The sequence below is a fragment of the Akebia trifoliata genome, chromosome 12, assembly GCF_017979445.1.
Source record: "Akebia trifoliata isolate Shusen 1 chromosome 12, ASM1797944v1, whole genome shotgun sequence".
Classification (NCBI taxonomy): Eukaryota; Viridiplantae; Streptophyta; class Magnoliopsida; order Ranunculales; family Lardizabalaceae; genus Akebia; species Akebia trifoliata.
The window spans coordinates 8,699,914-8,714,741 of record NC_141386.1 but is presented as its reverse complement, the minus strand read 5'-3'; the positions used below and the strand labels follow the sequence as shown (position 1 = coordinate 8,714,741).

The 14,828-nt window shown below is 35.4% G+C and overlaps 1 protein-coding gene across 1 annotated transcript in view; it reads right to left on the bottom strand.

The window, feature by feature from the left end:
* EMB2410 (embryo defective 2410) overlaps positions 1–14,828 on the bottom strand; it is an 80,613-nt gene that overhangs the window by 14,627 nt on the left and 51,158 nt on the right. Inside the window, exons 6-11 of the mRNA XM_086417571.1 lie at positions 13,865–14,005; positions 9,190–9,252; positions 8,172–8,402; positions 7,991–8,074; positions 7,260–7,417; positions 6,588–7,116 (exon numbers count right to left, since the gene is read on the bottom strand). Coding sequence (XP_086273697.1) covers positions 6,588–7,116; positions 7,260–7,417; positions 7,991–8,074; positions 8,172–8,402; positions 9,190–9,252; positions 13,865–14,005 — 1,206 coding nt within the window. The remainder of the gene's footprint in view (positions 1–6,587; positions 7,117–7,259; positions 7,418–7,990; positions 8,075–8,171; positions 8,403–9,189; positions 9,253–13,864; positions 14,006–14,828) is intronic.

The following is a 14,828-nucleotide window of genomic DNA, read 5'->3' as shown; positions in this document are numbered from 1 at the left end:
TGTGGAAGTGAACCAATTCAGACTTGATGGATGTCATGTATGTCACTTCATTCATAGTCATGTCAATTGAACATCAGAAAAGTATCAATGTATAAGGTGGGTAAATTATCTTAAATATGAACCAACATATCTAACTTGGGCGTCAGAGTAGAATTGCATGCACCTAGCTAGAGTGAATGGAGTGATTGGAGAACACAATCTGAAGACCCTTATCCAAGCTACACATTTCGAGGGTTGGAGGAAGATTGTGCCTCCACAACATCAAGTTTGCACTTATAACCTAATCAAGGAGCATTTTGGAATGAAAAACCAAAAACTCGAGTATGCAAAAAACTTAAAATGTTTTGCAAATGGAATAGTGCTAGTTGATAAGACTAGAGATGGTAGATGCAATACTAGAACTATGTAAGAGATCCCAAGGAATCCAAGGAGTTTGAAATGAGTTGAACCAAGACAAAATATATGGTGTGCAACTTTAGTAAGGACACACAAAAAAAAGAGAAGCTGGTTTAGATGATGTTTTATAAATACCCCATAATAAACAATTTCAATATCTCAATTTGATCATCCATAAAGAGTAAGGAGAAAATATTGCCCATAAAAATTAGAATTGGATGGCAATAATGTAAATGTGTTTCACAGATAATCACATATGCATGAAATATTGGAAATAATCTACTTAGTGGCTATTTTAGCCATAATTACTTAGTAGTGATAGTCTTTTATTTAATTCTTATTTGTAAGGACTTTTCTGTAATTTGACATTTTCAATTAATATAAATTCCTACCAAGCTCTCACAAAGAGACTTGACATAATTCTTTTCAAATTCTTCTTGGTATCAGGGCCAAGGAATTTCACCCCTCCTCTCTTCCACCTCCCTCTCCTTGGTTCCTCTCCTTCTTCTTCTCTTTACTCACTAAACCCTAACCTAGAGTCAAACTCATTCAATCTTCTCCCCTTCGGGGGTCTTTTAATTTCCTATTTTTGTTTTATCACATGATGTAATAATGTGTTGTCCTTATACCCTATGTTAGGATTTGTCTCTACGTAACAACAGTTGCTGTTTTTTGGGTGTGCGATAGCCACTAAGCCACAATAGTGGCTGTTTTTGGTGCAACCTCTATTATTGAACCCTGCGACATCACTACAACCAAGCAACAGCAGTGGCTGACTCGTTTTGGTGTTGCGACAACCCTAGAGCCTCTAATTGACCATGCGATAACATTGTACCATCTGTTTGCACCCAGCGATAGTAGTATTTGATTGTGAAGGGCTGCGATAGGTCTGTTGACCTTGTGGAGCAGTACGACTCTAGTAAGACCCTTTTTTTGAGTCTTGTGATTGCAGCAGTAGGTTGTTGACAAAGCTCGATAGCAGTTTGGACATTGCCCTGCTATTTGAGCTGCTTCTAACTATTGTGTAGGTTGCCAATAGTAGTAGGACTGTTGTCTGTGTTGCAACAACTTTGCGATTGTACCTAAGGTGCCCTTAAAAAAAATTTAAACTTTTTTCTTCAGATCTCCCTTCAAACCAAAGCAATGTCTTCGGAACAAGGAATTACAACTTCCGCTACAATCGTTGGGTCTAACTCCTCAACCCAACGTATTACCATTGTTATTTTCAATGGTTGGAACTTTCAATCATGGTCCCGACCTGTGCGGCTCTACCTAGGTAGTAGAGGAAAATCTAAATGGCTCTCTGGGACTATTACTAAACCACCTCTAATTAATTCTAAATTTGAATCATGGGAGATCGACAATTGCACTATCCTTAAGTGGTTATTTAACTCCAAGGAGTAGCGCATCTATACCATGTTCATGTATCGTAAGACAAATCTTTATGGGCAATGCTTACATTGACATACGCACATTCCAGGAATGACTCGAGGATTTATGAACTTTATCGAGACATTGCCTAGACTGCCCAAAGGACTCAAAGTATAGCCGATTACTTTGGATACCTTTAGTCACATTAGGAGGAACTTTCTCACTATGAGTCTATGACTGAATTATCTTCAGAGGAAGCCGGTTATGTGGTTAAAAGGATTGCTCGACATCAAACCTACCAGTTTCTTAGGAGCCTACGTCAAGAGTTTGAGGCACTTCAGACATAGATTCCCAACACCAACCCTTTACCTTCTTTATTTGAGATATTTGCGACTATTAATAGTGATGAGTGTCGTCGTCATATTGCCCCTCCTAAGACTCAGGTCCCTAGCATTCTATCTACCTCAGTGACAGATCAGATAGCATTAGCAGCCAACTCGACTTTCTCCGTCTTCCGTACTCCTGGATGAGGGAATCATGATCATGGTAGCTATGGTTATGGTGAAGGGAGTTACCTTACTTGTAGTCATTGTGGGAAGATTGACCATGAGAAGGCCTGTTGTTTTCAGCTCTATCCTCATCTCATACCACGATCTTCCTCCACTTCGTCTTTGGGAGAAATTGTTCCTCGCACCGCTACAGTGGAGTCTTCATCTATTCATCTCATTGATCCTCCTTCACTTGACACGATTGACTTGTAACAGTTACAGACTCAGATTGCCACTATTGTCCGGGATCAGATTCATGCTCACACTCACCCCTATTCGACTGCAGCCTTTGGTATTATGCCTCCAAGTACATCCTTTGCATTCAATGTCACTCAGTTAGATTTTACTCCTCTAACATGGATTATTGATTCTGGTGCTTCTGATCACATGATCAGTGAGTCTAGCCACTTTACTTCTACTTTTTCTACCACTCATTGGGAGGTTCACCTTGCTGACTGATCTCTTACACCTATCCACAACAAGGGTATCATCTCTTTATCCTCTGGGATTTCTCTAGATTATATGTTTCATGTCCCTCACCTATCTCTTAATCTTTTGTCTGTTTGTAGTATTACTAAATCTTATAATTGCTCAGTTACCTTTTTTCCTACTTACTGTATTTTTCAGGACCTAACTTCGAGGAGGATTTTTGGCAAAGGGTATGCGAGGGATGAGTTGTACTTGTTTGGATTTCAGCCTACTATTGCTCCAACTTCTGTGCTTCCATCATCTGGCAGCCACACTTTTTCATCATAGACTCTAGATTTATGGCATGCTCGCTTAGGACATGTCAATTTTCAACACTATTGTTATTTATTTCTTACTTTAAAAACTGCCTGTAGTGGACATAAATTTCAATGCTTCGTGTGTGAACTTTCTAAACACACGTGTACTTATATTCCTTGTATGCATCGATTTAATGCAATATTTGATTTAGTTCATTCTGATGTGTGGGACCTTTCCTTGTTATTGCCTTTAATGGTCATCGACATTATGTTACATTTATAGATGACTATTCTCATTGTACTTGGATTTATCTGATGCATTCACATTCTAAGGTGCTCCCAATCCTTGTTAATTTTTTTAAAACGATTCAGACTCAGTACAATCACTGTTAAATCCCTTAAGTCTGATAATGGGGGGGAATATATATCTGATGGGATTCACTCCCATTTTCATGAGAATGGTATGCTTCACCAATTGACTTGTACTTATACTACTGAGTAGAACGGGGTGGCAGAATGCAAGAACCACCACCTCCTGAATATTGTCCGATGTCTTCTTAGCAAAATGCATGTTCCAAAGGCATTTTGGAATATCGTAGTCCTCACTACGGCTTTTTTTCTTAACCGTGTTCCGAGTCACACCTTAGAGGGACAGGTGCCTCTTTATGTCCTTCAACTTAATAGCATGTTTTATTACATGTAGAGTCTTTGCGTGTACGTGTTTTCTTCAGGACAAGACACCCAATCGTACCAAATTGGATGGCAAAATCATTCGATGTGTTTTATTAGGGTACTCCTCTATGTCAAAGGGGTATCGGTATTATTATCTACTTTCTCACCATGTCATCCACTCTCGTGATGTTACTTTCTTTGAAAATGTTCCATACTTTCGTGCTACATCTACTTTACAGGACCCGTTCCTATCGTGCTACATTCTCCAATTCTTCCTCCATCTTTGCAGTCGTTTAAGGTCTACATTCATCGTACTCACCCTTCTACTCCTTTGCCAACCTCCCCCTTAGATTCAAATATACCTTCTTCTACCTCTACACATATACTTGTTCTTAACCTTTTTATTTCTGACTCTCACTTACCTATTGCCCTTCGTAAAGGTAAGCGGAGGTGTGTTACTAATCATCCTATTGCCCAATTTGTTTCCTATCAGGATTCTTCTTCCTCTTATCAAGCCTACCTTGCCGCCACTGATTCTATTCGAGCTTTCCGGTCTGTATCAGAGACTTTGAGAGACCCTCAATGAACAAAAGCTATAACTGTTGAAATGGATGCTTTGCAAAACAATAATACCTGGGAGCTTGTTACTCTTTTATCTGGGGAACGGACCATTGGTTGTAAATGGGTCTTCACTGTGAAATATCTCATAGATGATACTGTTAATTGGTATAAGGCACGCCTAATTGCTAAGGGATTTACACTATCTCCGAGGAAAGATTTTGGTGCCACGTTTGCTCCTATTGCCAAACTCTCCACTGTTCAACTTCTTATCTCCCTAGTCGCGTGTAACTCCTGGCCACTTCATCAACTAGATGTGAAGAACACCTTTCTAAATGGTGATTTGGCTAAGGTTATTTATATGGACCCTCCTTCAGATTTCTTCTTCAGGGGGAGTATTCAAGGAAGGCATACCGCTTTCTTAAATCTCTATATGGCTTGAAGCAATCCCCGTGAGCCTGATTTCAGTGATTTTCTGAGGTTATTCTTTCTATGGAGTTTTATAAATGTCCCTCAGATCATTACTTGTTTTGTTTGTTGAGGAGTGGATGGTAGTTGTACCATTGTTTTGGTCTATGTGGATAACATCATTGTGACTGGAGATGATGCATAGTGGATTGACAGGGTTAAGACGTTATTAGGTCGTGTTTTTGAGGTTAAGGACTTAGGTCCACTCAAGTACTTTTTGAGGATAGAAGTGGCACGCTCTCACTATGGTATATCTCTATCTCAGCGTAAATACACATTGGATCTTCTTCAGCAGGACACCGAGATGCTTGGTTGTCGTCTTGCTTCCTCTTCTATGGATCAGAATCATCGTCTTCAAGCTGATTCTGACGATCTTTTATCGGATCCCTCTTCTTATCAGATACTGTAAGCCGTTTGATTTATCTGACCAACACTAAACCGGACTTGTCCTTTGTGGTCAATGTGGTTAGCTAATTCATGAATACTTCGCATATATCTCATCTAGATGCAATTTATCGCATTCTTCCCTAGTTGAAATCACATCCTGGTCTTGGGTTTTTCTACTCTTCTACTACTCAGCCGCATTTGTCTTATTTTACAAATGCTGATTATGTTGGTTCTCTTACAGATAGGATATCTACCTCTGATTTTTCTACCTTTTATGATAATAATCTTATCTCGTGAAAAAGTAAGAAACAAAATGTGGTATCCCGTTCTTCTGCTGAAGTTGAGTATTGTGCTACGGCCCTTGGTACATGTGAACTAATTTGACTTCGATCTTTGTTAACAAAGTTGGGTTTTCCTGTCTTCTACTCTGTTCTGTGATAACAAGTCTACTATTATGCTTGCTTCTGACTCCATTTTTCATGAAAGAACTAAGTATATTGAGATTGATATTCACTTTCTCAGGGAGAAAGTTCGATCTAGTGACCTGCAGATAGTCTTCGTTCCTTCTTCAAATCAATTTGCTAATATGCTTACGAAGTCTATTAGTCTGTCTATCACTAATTCTCACCTTGTCAAGCTGGGTTTAGTTGATATATTTATTCCAACTTAAGGGTGAGTATTGGAAATAATCTAGTTAGTTGTTAGTTTAGTCATAATTACTTAGCAGTGATAGTCTTTTATTTAATTCTTATTTGTAAGGGCTTTTCTGTAATTTGATCTTTTTAATTAATATAAATTCCTGCCAAGCTCTCACAAAGAGATTTGACATAATTCTTCTTAAATTCTTCTGAAACCACCGATTGTAAGTTAATATAATACCATCTTAATTAGCAAATTGATTAGCATTAAAAAGAAAGAAAAAAAGTCAATTGATATATAAAATATAAGATGGCTTGTCAAAAAAGAAAAAAAAAAAAAAAGAAACAAAATATAGTGAATATAATTTTTTTTTTATATGTGAATATAATGTTTATGAGCGGAAAAGATTTCTTACATAGGTTACTTTCCCCATTTTTTGTGGATTGCATAAAAATGTGCCACCCAACACATACTTTTGGGCACACTAACCCATGAATGTTTGGCCAAGACCTTGATGGATCTAGAATTTCTAGATATAAAGTTCAAGCATTTTCGTGTGGCTTATAGCATCGGATTAAAGCATTTTTTAGTATGTCCAAACCTATCAAGAAATCACAAACCAAGCAGATTTTTGGTGTGTAGATTCATCCAAGGGGTGGGCAACACATTTATGAGTATAGAATCAAAGAGGGTGCCCAGGCTTCCAATTAACGAATTAACTTACAAGAACTAAACAATGGAACCAAGTATAGAGAAAACCATTGAAATTATAAGTAAATGTTCAAGGAACAATATGTACAAAGTGCAAGCTTCATGGTTTTACCTTTATATTTTCCTGTGAAATACTCAACGATCCAACCAACTGTGGTGCAAGCATCAGCTGATTTAATTTGAGACCTGAGATTGAAATGTCCCCAACAAGACTAGCTTTCTTGTCATTGTCAGTCATTTGCATGCCTAGCATTTCCTTCTCGCGGTGAAACGCATCAAAATTACCGACACTAGTGGATTTCAAAACCTTTCCTTGAAACTTGATCCTTCCGGTTGCTTTCAAATGCATAGGTCTTGGAAAATCGAAAGAATAAGATGACATCAAGCTGAAGAACTCAAAACCACGCATACGGAAGTCCAATTCAACTCCCTCTATTATTAAGGGCACAGCACCATTTACAACATGAACTTTTCTGTTTAACCAGTGTTCATCAGGGTAAGATGTTTGAACTTTCATACACAAGTCAAAAGCAGCTGATGACGAACTGACAGTAATATAATCATGTGAAATAATAATATCCCCACGTGCATCACTGAATGACCCTTCAGCTTTTGGTGCAGCCCACTTTATGTCAAATCTCCTACATTGCAAATTTAATGATGCAGCATAAGCCTCAGTGGAAGAACACACAAACATCAATAAATTTCATACAAACAAGAATTTCTTCAATTGCATTTGTTTATTAGTAATCTCAGCAATTAAAAATTCTGATCAGGATCTTACGGTTTTAAAAGCGATCCAGAAAGTTTAGTTTCTCCATTTAGTTCCCCTAGTTTGAGTGGGATCAGTTGAATTTCACTTGGCATATACCGATGCATAACTTTGTCAAAAACCAAATTACCAGAAAAGTTCACATCCATTGCTGTATCATCCGCTTCACCCTGTTTAAATGTAGAAGGAAATAAGAATCTTCCTTCTGGTTAGCCCACGTGACAAAAAATTGAACATTTAACAATAAATAAAAAAATCAAATCAGGGCCAAATGACATGCGAAAACAAGAGTTTTGTCCAAAGATGTTCTACCAACACATTCTGGCTTACTTTGACTTGGGGCATAATCAATTTGGTCTGGGCTTAGACCCAAAGCTCAGTTGGTTTGACACATCGCAAAGCAACTTCGAGGTCCTGGGTTCAAGTCCAGCTTACCCATATTAAAAATATTGAAAACAAAATATTAGAATGAATTAAAATTTCTTTGGGAAAGTGTGTCAACACATCTGACACATGTAACACATGGTGTTGTAGAGAACAACTTCTTAGAAAATGAAATGTCCTTGCTAAATTGCTTCCCACTAGCATGTCTTTTTATATATACTATGATCTAGTATATTATAAAAAATAAAAAAAATAGATAGGTAAAACAGTACAGCAGAAAGCATGATTTTATAAAACACTGCCACAAGTTTACTACTTCAATCTTTGAAAGACAGGTTATTTCATTAGCATTACAGTACCTCTGGGCATATCCATGCATTTCCAGCACCACGAATTTCACCACCGTCCAAGAGGGTTGCTCTAATTCCATATAAATCAGCAACCTATAACTCATGATATGAATTCAATAAAAGCAAGTGAGAGAATAAATACTAACTAGTTTAAACATTTGAAAATTTGGTGGCCTTAAGAGAAACTTACACTGTTATCAGTGTTAAATGTGAAATTGGCTGATACATAAGAAAATGGAATTCGATCGAATGCTGCCACTGCCCCAGCCTCTTTACTCTTCATCACTGCTTCAGAGGCAGAGGATGCAGGGAATTCAGAAACTGAATGAGCTGTCTTCCTTGAAACAATTCCACTTCCAACAAATATAGGAGCATCCAATGGGCCTTGGCAGTTGAACACAGCAGTTACTGAGCCCGCTAGCTACAATCATTGAAAAAGAAAAATGAGACAAGTTAAATAAAGAGAGATGCTATTGGTACCCCAACTTTTACTTATTACACCCCAATTAAAGAATAAGTAGTGGTTGGCATGCTAGTAGAAGCTCTCTCTGTTTTTTTATTTTTTATTTTTTGCTAGATTTCTAGTTTTGGGATTTTGGATTTTACATGAGCCTAATCATAATTGTAAAGTACCGAAATTGTCTGAATGAGTGTTATAATGTTTTGTAGTCTTAAGATTATAATTTGAGCCAAACCTTAGTGATGTTTGAAGAGTTTGTTTTAATCTTTAACGGGGTCTGGTACATAATTAAAAGATTGGGGTGTAATAAGTAAAAGTTGAGATGCCAATAGCAGCTCTCTAAATAAATCAAACCAACAAAAATTTTGTTTATATGAAGGTAAGGAAAAAGAATAAAGTAATTCATCATACTTGTTCATCTTTATCCAGAAGTTCAAAATGAAAGGAAATGAAATTTTAATAGCATGGCTTGTATGAATGACTAACAGAAATGTAGAACAGCTGAACAGTAAATATTCATCCCTCATTGTGGTTAGATACAAGCTCAGAAATCTAAAACTGATTGTATAGAAGTATCAAACTAAAAAGGGCTCTTAGCAGCAAAGAATTTGTTGGTAAATGCTAAAGACAAGGGTGCATGCAAGTGTTTCAAAAACATGGACGTCTTTCCAGCACAGCATGGTTGAGAGTAACTGAATTTTATTAAAATATCAGCACTGTTGGAGCATACTACAAAGAATAAACATACTGGGAATAGCAAAGGCTTCATCCTGAACGTCTTCATAAGAGCATTCACTTCAACACAGGGAACCTGAAGCAGAAGCATCAAACATTAGAAGCATGTTAGATGGAAAATATGAAACAAAACAGAAGATGAAACAAAAATAATATCTAATAGGCAGAAGGAAAAAAAAAGGTGTTCAGATCATAATCATGGGGTTAAATTTGACATACTTCCACGAAATATACAGAAATATTTCCATTTCCACCAAATCGATACAAAATTTCTGCGACACTTTCGTTTTCAAAATATTTTAGTGAAATGAATATTTTGGTGAATAGTAAATTTCAACTGATGTAATCAGATTTCAAGTACAAAAATGCAATATGCTGGTGGAAATCTATATAAATCTAACCACGAATCTCGTGGACAACTTTCAACTTTATTACATTTTCTCTTCTCCCACTTTCGAAGAATAGTCTTCCAACTTTCTTTCCTTTCCTCTTCTCTGCCCTTCCAAGAATACCCTTACAACTTTATACATTGCCTTTCCTCTTCTCCTTGTCTTTTCACTTCTCCTCCTTAACCCAAAGAGGATGCCAATAGTATTTCGATAGAATGTAAAATTTGACCCCAAAAAAAATCTCTTTAGAAAACTACTCCAAAAAAATTTGGTTAAAATTTATAAAAAAAAAAACCAAAAATGATTAATTACTTGTAAATTGCATATAATATTCACTCATTAGAAGAAATTAAATATGATTAGTTCGGTATCTTATAAATGATCTCATTTGACGTACCTTAAGCATATTTCCATAAACAAAAAACAAAACAACACAAAAGTATTCTAAGCATATTAGCACATTCATAGAAGCTACCCATACAAGCATCAATTTTCTAATTAGTTATATATTATTAGTTTATTCATATACATTTAAAAATAAAAATATGTAATAAAGTGTATATGTAGGAATTAATAGTTTGTTCATTTAAGCAAGTGCTTTACATATTAAGGTATATATAATTAAAATAATGTTATTATTAAAAGTTCATACAAAAAAAGTTTTGTAATGCCCTGAATTTTTATTACTTATCTTGAGGAATAAATTTTACAAAATTTGTTGATTACTAATCAAAGATGTGATGGGATGGTTTGTGAGTCAATTAGGTATTGTTTGTAGGTATAAAATTACGTGAGTTTGATTTGATAATTTAAGTTAGTTGATCCAAAATGATATTTTAGAAGTACATTTATGAATATAAAGAGCTAATTCATATTCATTTATGTAAACCTATTAAGAGAAATCGACTCTTAAAGTTATTTGTCTCTTGACTTTTAATTAAGGTGTTGATATCGTTAGGAAGTGAAAATGAATAAAAAGATGGCCAGTTGATTAAAGATTCAGGATGCCGAGTTTAGAAGCTAAAAATTGAATCTAAAGAGGTAGGGAACTTCCAATTTCTTAACTGTAGTAGTAGATTTTTTTTTATAAAAAAAATTGATTATTTCAAAATATATGTTCAATGTAAGTATTTTGGCAAACATCCATGCATGTTAGTTTAGAATTTGGATCTATAGATGTTATATTTATGTTATAGGAGATTTATTTGTTGACGTCAACATGCAACAAAATGTTTTAATTTTAAATGGTATTCTTTAAAATTTCTTTTGAAAAAAGCAAAAAAAAAAATATTTTTCAAAAGATATCCTGGTTGTATATTATTGTTGGTATTATTGTATTTGTTGATGTGTATGGTGTATGAATACCCAGATACATTAGATTAGTTAGCATGATCGCGAGGTGTGCTTTATATTCCTAGATTTAGCTCATGTGATCGCGAGGTGTGCTTTATTTTCTTAGATATAGCTCGTGTGACCACAAGGTGTTATTTCATTTTCCTAGTTTTAGCTCGCGTGATCGCGAGGTGGATGTTGTGATGATATGGTATTTCACAGAAAGCCTAGGTATTCATACGCATACTGAGTGTATTACTTTTCAGTTTAATTTATGTTTTGAAAAAAAAAATAGTTTCATATTTCAAAAAACAGATGTTTAATGTTTCGAAAACAAAAAGAATAATTATACTTATATATTTTAGTGATCTATTAAAGGGTTAGAGAATACCTATAAAGAATAGTTGGTCATAACTTTCTGGAGCGACATACTATTCTAGAAGATTTCAACACAGGAAGAACAAGATAAGGATGTCGTCGTAGCTAGATTAATACAAGAATTGCGAAGGAATTTTCGAAAGGGAGATTGTAAAGAGACATAGAACTACAACGATTCCAAGTAAGTATAAATAATTAGAAAAATTTTAAATATATATTTTTTCTTTGTTTTCTTTTAAAATTAAAATACTTATAAGTTGCTAACAAGCTACCTACATGATACAGCCGATTGGTGCTCCGCTTATGGAGTTGATTGAATTACAAAGGATCCGGCCTTGAAGAAATTGGTTATCAGAATACTTCGCCTAACATGTTCAGCATTAGGATGCGAAATTGGAGTACATTTGAAATGGTATAATGCCTTAACTTGTTACTTGTTGTTAGTTATTAATTGTTAATTGTTAATTACTTATTAAGTATTAACTTAAATTTTGTTATGCATTGAACAGATTCACATAAAGAAGAGAGAGACTTGAGCAGAAGAAGCTGAATGATTTGGTCTTCATGCACTACAATCAAAAATTAAATGAAATATTCAAACAAAGGAAAGAGAATCCGAGATTTTACGACCCTATCTCCATTAAAGACTTGAGCGAAGATCATCAGTGGCTCATTAATGCACGAGACAAGACGGTGTTTGAAGAAGAAGACTTAACTTGGGCCCAAGATGAGCAAGCAACTTTTGCACCAGCACCTGAGGAAAGCTCAAGCCAAAAAAGAAGAGGAGGATGCTTAAGATTACAAGATGAAGACGAGATACAAGAGGAAGAAGATGAAGTTGAAAAACCATTGGAAGTAGATGAGATGTTAATGAGATCAGATGATGAAGAAATAAAAAAGGAAGAGATGTATGTAGAAGAATGTGACGATTCAAACAATGTTGGAAATGAAAGTGACGATGGCGAAAACGGCGGTCTTAATGAAAATGTTGTTCCCCAATGGATTAGGGATGATTGTGTGGAATATGATTCAAATTATCAATATTAAAGACTATACTTTTGTAATTTGTAATTTTTAACTAGCAATCTTAATAAAGATTTGAGGTTTTTTATTTGAATTTCATAAAGTTTTGTAGATCTTTTATATTATATAAATGTTTATGAGTCTAAAATAATTTATTGTGATTTTTTCTGTGTTTTTTTTTTTTTTTTTTTCAAAGAAAAAAAATGCTCACCAATATGCGATATGCGCATAGCCTATACAGGTCGCATATGCTATTTAACAACACTGCCTGTAATGAAAGGCGAGTGACCTTCACTTCCACAAGTCATATGGTTGTTAATTGTATTTTATTAACTTATAGGTGTATTTTTATACCTATCATTTCCTACAATTGCAATGAAAAATATCTCAATAATAATATCATTTCCAAAACAAGTCCATGAAAATTTTATTAATTTTCACGCTAAACGAAATATTTCCATTTCCAAGCTGACCAGCATACATACCGAAACCAGAATTTAGTAGCTTTGAGTTTAAATATTTAATAAAATTTTCCGAAGCAACCAACTTCAGGCTTCAGTTCAGAAATACTTAGTAGTGTGTTTGGCCCTGGGACTAACAGTTCACCTGCTCGCCTATGCACGCACCAAAGTGCCTCATAATGACTGGTCAACTAGACACCTAGGTGAGCCCCCTTTAAGAGGACAGACTCATAGTAAGAGTTGGCAAGAAAATATAGTATTTAAGCATTCAATTATCACTTGATAAATCTGGCATGTCATTTTTTCTGCTTCTAAAGTAGCTTATCTACAAGTACTACCCATATTTGAACTATCTAGCTGTACGGATCTTAATGATGAACAAGGTCAGATTCAATGTACAACCTCACAAATAAAATGAGTTACAGCAGGAAGCACAACCACTATTGGGCCTAAAGAATAGGGTCTGAAACTTCTGCTTCTAGGTGTATTATGAGGATATGATAAGATATGATATAATTCAAGGTTCTACCCGATGAATTAGAGAGGATAACAGGGAGGTTGGTTATTGTGAACCAACCAACTACTCCAAAAGACCAATCTGTTGGAGAGAGGGAGTACTATGAATATAAGAGGGTCATGGGACTTAACTAGGGTATGACACACCCAAGAGTGGAGGAAAATACACTCAACACTTCCCCTCACCCCTAAGGGTAGAAAGAATCGAACCCATGACCTATACGAACCTAGCGCTCTGATACCATGCTAACAAACCAATTACTCCAAAAGACTGATCTATTGGAGAGTGGGAGAACTATAAATATAAGAGGGTCATGGGACTTTACTAAGGTATCATACACCCGAGAGTGGAGGAAAATATACACTCAACAGTTATGACTGAGTTGTAATATAGATTATAGAGAGAACATCAATTGGGAGCATGAAACCTAACTCTTCCATGATATCAAGCTCTTGGAAATTGGTCTCTAAAGTTCTGGATCAATGTTCAGCAGGTTTTTCATGTATTATGAAGTTGATTAGTTCTGATGCCAATGGTAGAAATTATTCCCCCAAAACCACAGCTCATGCAGATATCAAAGAATAAAACCTGGCACATGAGATGAAATTCCCCATCTTCGGGATTAATTCCAAAATCTCCTGATGCTTCCAAAGGAACCTCACCAAACCATCCACTTGCATTGTGCAAGAATATGCGTTGACCACGAAAACATAAAATTGCTCCCAGTTCCTGCGTGCAAGCACGAACAATTATTATAGAGTGTTCCCCAGCTGGTTCATAAAACAGTTTTCAAAATGTAGACTTGTTCAGAATGGGACAAATTATCAACAATATCTATGAATCAAGTAATGATTCACTCTGACCACAAGCCCGAAGCATAAATGAAAATCAACTATAGAAATGCTAGTATTCACTAAATAGAGAGAGAGAGAGAGGGAGAGAGAGAGAGAGAGAGAGAATAAATATTAAAAAGGTGATTCATGTTGGCATAAAATAAGCATGTATTTTAAAAAGAAAACATAGCAGAAAGACTCACTATTGCATCATTGCCAGATCATTGTAAGAATGCAGATAGTACAATAAAATAAACCCTTGAATAAATATAAAGTGCTTCTATTTCCACACCAACTTTTACTTTGAGCACCCCAATTCATAAGACAACCACCAAGATTTATCACACATCTTGAAGTGCTCTAACAAGAAGTTGTTGTGGCAATAGACTCTCTCTATATGCCTAAATATCAAATCAGATAGGTTAAATACATGTAGATTGTTTATATTGCCACACTAACTTTTACTTCAAGCATCACAATTTACGTATGACACTAAACAAGAATTAACACAATTTTGGGGTGCTCTAAGTAAAACTTCGTGCGGCAATAAAACCTCCTTAAAGGTCAACAATTTACATATACACACGTATTTATTGGAAACAATAGTTTTTTTTTTTTTTGTTTTTATTCTATGTAAGGGCATTTATGTCCGTTCACACTTTAGATAATATATATATTTGCTATGCTTTCTGTTAAATAAGTCTAGATGTCCTTTTTAG